At 68.7% G+C, this 5,867-nt stretch overlaps 3 protein-coding genes across 5 annotated transcripts in view; 1 reads left to right on the top strand and 2 right to left on the bottom strand.

Moving 5' to 3' along the window:
* Nucleotides 1–350, bottom strand: part of FSD1 (fibronectin type III and SPRY domain containing 1) — a gene marked incomplete at its 3' end in the record, with an annotated part of 4,536 nt that extends 4,186 nt beyond the window's left edge. The window contains 1 exon segment of the mRNA XM_021378808.1: nucleotides 209–350. Within this exon segment, the coding sequence (XP_021234483.1) occupies nucleotides 209–220 (12 nt within the window).
* Nucleotides 393–3,553, top strand: TMIGD2 (transmembrane and immunoglobulin domain containing 2). Of its 3 annotated transcripts, none has more exons than XM_021378812.1 (5): nucleotides 393–470; nucleotides 1,002–1,182; nucleotides 1,887–2,237; nucleotides 2,449–2,646; nucleotides 2,994–3,553. In XM_021378812.1, the coding sequence occupies exons 2-5, from the start codon at nucleotides 1,086–1,088 to the stop codon at nucleotides 3,128–3,130; spliced, it is 783 nt and encodes a 260-aa protein (XP_021234487.1). In that variant the 5' UTR covers nucleotides 393–470; nucleotides 1,002–1,085; the 3' UTR covers nucleotides 3,131–3,553. The 3 variants fall into 3 exon arrangements, with proteins under 3 accessions (XP_021234487.1, XP_021234486.1, XP_021234485.1); XM_021378811.1 differs by lacking the exon at nucleotides 393–470 and having other exon boundaries at nucleotides 488–1,182; nucleotides 2,449–2,472; nucleotides 2,554–2,646; nucleotides 2,994–3,552; XM_021378810.1 differs by lacking the exon at nucleotides 393–470 and having other exon boundaries at nucleotides 488–1,182; nucleotides 2,994–3,552.
* Nucleotides 3,572–5,867, bottom strand: part of SHD (Src homology 2 domain containing transforming protein D) — a 3,141-nt gene continuing 845 nt past the window's right edge. The window contains exons 2-5 of the mRNA XM_021379008.1: nucleotides 5,596–5,808; nucleotides 5,167–5,305; nucleotides 4,475–4,594; nucleotides 3,572–4,379 (exon numbers count right to left, since the gene is read on the bottom strand). Coding sequence (XP_021234683.1) covers nucleotides 4,193–4,379; nucleotides 4,475–4,594; nucleotides 5,167–5,305; nucleotides 5,596–5,808 — 659 coding nt within the window. The 3' untranslated portion in view covers nucleotides 3,572–4,192. The remainder of the gene's footprint in view (nucleotides 4,380–4,474; nucleotides 4,595–5,166; nucleotides 5,306–5,595; nucleotides 5,809–5,867) is intronic.

Here is a 5,867-nt window from a genome sequence, read left to right on the forward strand (position 1 = left end):
CCTCCTCCTTCTGCCTCCTATTCCCCCACACCCGTCCCTCCTTCCTCCCCATCTTCATTCCCTCTTTCCTCCATCCCTCCATCCCCACTCCTCCATCCCCATCCCTACCCCCCAACCCCCCGGCCCCATTCCTCCATTCCGCCCTTCGTGCCAAATCCCTCCATCCCCCCTCCCCCCAGACCCTGTCCCATGCCCGGCCCGGCCCCACCTGGTCGCCCATACCGGGCCGCCCCCGCCGCCTCCAGGCCCCGCCGGCACCAACAAAAGGGGAGCGGCGGCCGCTCCGCTCCGCCCCGCGCGCGGTGCATGCTGGGAAGTGTAGTCCGCCCGCGGGGCACGCTGGGATGCGCCCTATTGCCGGGCGGGGGCCGCGGGGCACGCTGGGAAGTGTAGTGCGGCCGCGGGGCGTGCTGGGATACATCGTGTTGCCGTGGGGCGGGCGCGGGGCATGCTGGGATGTGTAGTCCTGTGTAGGCCCCGTGCTTCACCCAGAGGGCCTAGCCCCCCCCTGCCAGGGCAGGGCAGAGCGCTGGGACCCCCCCCAGGAGGGGCAGAGCGGCACCGCTGCCTCTAGGCCCCGCTTCCCCCCACAGCCCACCCCCCCCACCCCGGGGGAATGGGGCCCTCAACCCCAGGGCGGGGTGGGGACAGGGGAGGCCGCAGGATGTGGGCGTCTGGGGGGGGGGAAGGGGCCCCCAGCGCTTGGTGGGGGTTCCCTCAGCACAGGACCCCCGCCCTCGTGGATGCCACCGTGAGGCTGTGGGGGTCAGGATGTGCCCCCCCAGGAGGGGTCACAGCGTGGTGGCACATCTGGGTCACCTCGGTCCTCGTGCCCAGTGCTGGGGTGTGACACGGGGACAGGGTCTGACAGGAGGATGGGGTCTGGTAGGGGGTCAGGGGGTGACATGGAGCCAGGGTGTGACACGGGGTCGGGGTGTGATACGGGGTTGGGGTGTAACACTGCGCTGTCCCCCCACCCCGCGCATCTCCCCGTGCTGCAGCAGGAAGCCGTGGCGTCACGGAGAGCTGGTGTAGGCGACACGCAGTCCAGGCACCGTGGGGACAGCGGCGAGGACAGCCCGGGGATGGGGACCTCGTGGGGATGGAGGAGCCGTGGGGATGGCCGGGCTGGCACCTGCGTGGGGGTGTGGAGGTTTGGGGTCCTCATCCCCCTCCTCAGCGGTGAGAAGTGGGGACATGAGGGGTTGGGGGACCTGGGGCTGTGGGGTGGGGGACACTGGGGGGGGCACTGAGGGGCTGTGGGGCTCAGGCTGGGACAGGGGGCTGCCAGGGGTGTGTGTCCAGAGTGGGGAGGGAATCAGGGAGGGGTCTGGGGCAGAGGCAGACAGACACGAGGACAGGATGGGGATGGAGTTGTGGAGTCATTGAGGTTGGAAAAGACCGCTCAGAGCCCCAACCCCACCCCAACCCAGACCCCCGTGCCGCTGACCACGTCCCCAAGTGCCACATCCCTGCAGCTCTGAGCCCCTCCGGGGATGGTGACCCCCCCACCCCCCTGGGCAGCCGGTGCCAGCCCCTCACCGCTCAGCTGCTCCTGCATCCAACGTGGACGGAGATGGGGGCGGTGGCTGCGGGTGGGGGACGCAGTGGAGGCAGCGAGGATGAATGGGGTGATGTGGGGAGAAATGAGAGCGGGTGTGAACAGGAAGGGGGCAGGGGCGGTGGGGACAGGATGGGGACGTGCACAGAGCGGTGTGTGGTCAGCGGCCACGGCCGAGCAGAACACGAGAGCAGGACATCAGGGCCACCCAGCGTCCCCACCTCCAGCGACGGGGCCGTGGTGACACCGGGGCCCTTGGGAACAGCCGAGCGTGCGGTCGCCGTCCCCCAGAGCCCCGTCGTGACCCGAGCGCTGCTCCCAGCAGCAGGGGCCCTGCGGGTGAGCCAGGAGCCGGCCGAGCTGCGGGTGGCAGCGGGCACCGACGTGTCCCTGCGGTGCCAGCTGGAGCTGGCAGAGCCATGGTCCCAGGTCCGCGTCTCGTGGCTGAGGGATGGGGGGCACGAGGAGCTGTGTGACACCCGCCTGCGTCCTGAAGCCGCCGCCGAGCCCTGTGCCACCCCCCGCCTCCACCTCACGTGGAGCCCACCCCACGCCAACCTCAGCCTCCGTGGGGTGCGGGAGGGCGATGCGGGGTGCTACGTCTGCCACGTCATCGTCGAGATCCCCCCCCTCACCACGGCCACCGGGAACGGCACGCTGCTCCGCGTTGGCGCAGGTACCCAGGGGGGCAGGGGGGTGGGCTGTCCCCTGCTCTGTTTCCCCCCCCCGGGCACCCCTGGCCGCATTCAGTGGGGACCCCCAGGAGCGTTACCGGTGACATGGAGCCTCTGGGTGGCGGCACGTCCCTGAGCACTCGTGGGGTCACAGTGGGGATGGAGTGGGGATGGGGTCGGCGCAGCCCTGACTCCGCTTTCCCTTTGCTGCAGGAGCCGACGTTTGGCATGGGGCAGGTACGTGTGTCACCGCTGCCTCTCGTGCCCCCCCCGGCTCTGGTGGCAGCGAGGCGGTGCCCCAGCTCGCTCTGTTTGCAGACCTGATGTGGAAGCTGGGGGGGGGTGTGGGGGGCACCCTGCTCCTCCTTGTGCTCATCTCCCTCGGCTGCTGGCGCTGCAGGAGGAGGGCAGGTAACCCCCCCACCCCGAGCAGCGCTGTGCCCACAGACCCCGCCTCCATTCCCCCCACGCCTGCCCCCCCTCGTGCCCACCCTCCCCCCCCCCCTGCATCTCTGCCCAGATGCCGTCCCCAAATACCCCTATCCCCACCTCCCCCCGTGCCCCAATACCCCATGCTCCCCTCCAAGTTGGCAAACACCCCTCTGCCCACGTACCCTGTGCCCCACCACATCCCTCTGCTCCCCCTCCCTGTGCCTTCAGACCCCTGGCTGCTCCATTGGGCACCTCTGGGGCTGGGGGCTGTGCCTATGGGGCCGTGCCTGGCCCTGCACCCCAAAATGCCCCCACTGTCCCTCCAGACACCTCGGACATCTACGTGAACATCATAAGCCGCAGGACCCCGAGGAGCAAGAGCGCCCAGGGAGCAGCTGCTGGAGGACAGATTGTACAAGGGGGGCTGGACCGAGTGTGGACGCCCCCCAGCCCTAAGGGGTGATCCCCCCCATGCCCCAGAGCCCCCGTTATCGGTGGGGGGAGCGTGCGGGTGACGTGCTCTGCTCTGGCTTTGCACAGGAAGAGCCCCCCAGCAGGGTTAGAGCATCCTGCCACTGCGCTTCCTGTCTTCTTGCGGCGCCTTCCTGCCCCCCAGCACCCACCCTGGGGGCAGCCAGTGCCCCCAAGGACCCACAACGCAGACCCTGAGCATGGGCAGCCCCGGGGCTGGGTGGGCACTGCACGGCCCCACAACCCCCCCCTGTTACAGGGAAGCCGCCGTGCAGTCCCGTGTCCTCGTTTCTGTTTGCACGCAGTGGCTGCATCTCCTGCAGCAGAAGGGCTCAGCCCGCTCCTGGCACAGCCCCACTGCGGGGGCACTGCCTTCAACCCCAGTGCAGAGCAGGGGGCAATGGGGACCAAGGGCCGTCCTACCCCAGTGCTGGGCCATGGGGGGGTACACATCCAGACACCCACCCTGACCCTAACCCCGACCCAATCCTGAACCCAAATCTGATCCCTGAACCCAAATCTGATCCCTAACCCCAGCCCAAACCCTGACCCCAGCCCCAACCCCAACCCAACCTGATCCATAACCTGACCTTAACCTGGACCCAAACTCAAACCCTAACACTAACCTGAACCCAAACCCAACCCTAATCCAAACCCAACCCTAATCTAAACCCAAACCCAGACCCATACCCTGACCCTGACCCTCATCCTCACTCTGACCCTAACCTGAACCCAAACTCAATCCCGCTCTCAATCCTGATCCATAACCCTCATCCTAACTCTGACCCTGACCCAAACACAAACCCAAACCCTAATGTGAACCCAAACCCAATCCCCAACCCAAACCCTGACCCAGACCCTAACCCCCCCCGTGCTCCTGTGGGGCAGCGGGCTCAGCTGACCCTGGCAGGAGCAGGACGGGAAGCCCCCCGCCATCACCCCTTTCCCCACATACCATAGAGTTCAGCCCCAAGAGATACCAGAGCGTACCAAAGCCCACAGCCTTTAATGGGGACACCATGGGGGCCGGGGGGGATCCCCGGCAGCGTGGGGCTCAGGGGGGCTGCGCGGCCACGGGGTAGAGCAGGGAGAGGTGGCGGGCGCCGCGGACGGGCAGGGAGCGCGCGGTGTAGTGCCCCACGGCCTCGGGCACCGAGGGGAACGCGGCCCCCGCGCGCCCCAACACGAAATGCCGCTCCCGCGTCCGCGTCAGCTTCACGTGCACGAAGCCGTGGCTGCTCCTGGGGGGCAGAGGGGGGAACACACGCGGGGCAGTGAGCACGGACGGGGACGCGAGCCTGCACACCCGTCCCCATAGGGCCGCCCCACGGCGTACCTGAGCGACAGCGAGTAGTCGTCGGGGCTGGTCTCGCAGTCCCGCACCAGGAAGCTGCCCTCGCGGCACAGCGCCAGCAGCGTCTCGGCGCCCGCCCGCCCGATGGGGCCGTGGTACCACCTGCACGGGGCAGCTCGCTGTGGGTCCCCAGTGTGGGGCACCGCGCCCTGCCCGCACCGCTGGGCCCCACCGGGCGGGGACCTGTCCTTGTCTCTACGTCACGGGGACCAAACTCAACGTGGGGCACCAAAGGGCCACGGGGACCCATCTGCACCACTGGGATGTCATGCCGTGGGGCGCCTGCTGTGCTATGGGGATGTCCATGCCATGGGGACCCATCTCCACCACTGGGACCCATTTGCACCATTGGGATGTCCATGCCATGGGGCACCTTCTTTGCCACAGGAACCTATCTGTGCCATCGGGATGTCCATGCCATGGGGACCCATCTGCACTGTGGGATCCTGTCTGTCCCAAGGGGACCCAACTGCGCCAAGGGGACATCCATGCCATGGAGACCCATCTCCCCCATGGGGACCCATCTGTGCCATAGGGATGGCCTCTACACCGTGGACACCCTTCTGAGCCATAGGGACCCCCACTACCGCCCCACAGGGCCGCGTCCATGCCATCCATCATGCATGGTGGGGACATCGGTGCCACCCCACATCGGAGGGGACCCCCAAACTCACGCTTGCTTCTCCAGGGGCAGCGAGGTGTCCACGTGCCCCGGGCTGGGCGGGCAGAGCGGCCTCGTGCCTGGGGGGGGGCGGGGAGGGCGCGGCGGCTGCCGGGACAGACTGGGGGAGCGCTCGGGGCTCTCAAACTGCACTGCAGGGACAGAGTGCGCTGTCACCCCACTGCGGGGTCCCGGCACCCCAAGGTGGCACCCACAGGGGGTGAGGAATGTGGGGATGGGGCCATGGGGTGGTAACCATAGGGGATGAGGATGCTGGGGCTATGGGGTGGTACCCATAGGGGCTGAGGATGCTGGGGCTATGGGGTGGTACCCATAGGGGCTGAGGATGCTGGGGCCATGGGGTGGTACCCATAGGGGCTGAGGATGCGGGGCTGGGGCTATGGGATGGGAGCGATGTCCATGGGACGTGGGACGGCGGCACCTGCGAACGCCCGCGAGATGTGGTCCTTCTTCCACTCCCAGGGCTGGTCGTACTCGTCCGCCGGGCGCTCGTCGTCACGGGGCAGGCGGCTGTCGCGGGCTGTGCCCCCCCCCGAACCCTCGCCCACCTTCTCCCAGTCCTCGTAGGGGGTGTCGTAGAGCTGGGGGCCCCGCTGCGCCCTCCCCCGCTGCCCCTCGCCGTGACGTGGGCGCCCTGGGGACGGGCAGGGCTGAGGGGCGCAGCGGTGCCGGGGGTGGAGGGGGGGGCTGTGG

This window comes from Numida meleagris, chromosome 27 (assembly GCF_002078875.1).
Source record: "Numida meleagris isolate 19003 breed g44 Domestic line chromosome 27, NumMel1.0, whole genome shotgun sequence".
Lineage (NCBI taxonomy): Eukaryota > Metazoa > Chordata > Aves > Galliformes > Numididae > Numida > Numida meleagris.

What these genes read in the sequence shown, in the direction of transcription:
- TMIGD2 (XM_021378810.1), top strand. Translation starts at nt 876, where the DNA reads ATGGGGTCTGGTAGGGGGTCAGGGGGTGACATGGAGCCAGGGTGTGAC. An exon ending in CCTCATCCCCCTCCTCAGCG is followed by an intron (nt 1,183 to 1,886) that starts GTGAGAAGTGGG and finishes TGCTCCCAGCAG; the next exon opens with CAGGGGCCCTGCGGGTGAGC. An exon ending in GCTGCTCCGCGTTGGCGCAG is followed by an intron (nt 2,238 to 2,448) that starts GTACCCAGGGGG and finishes CCTTTGCTGCAG; the next exon opens with GAGCCGACGTTTGGCATGGG.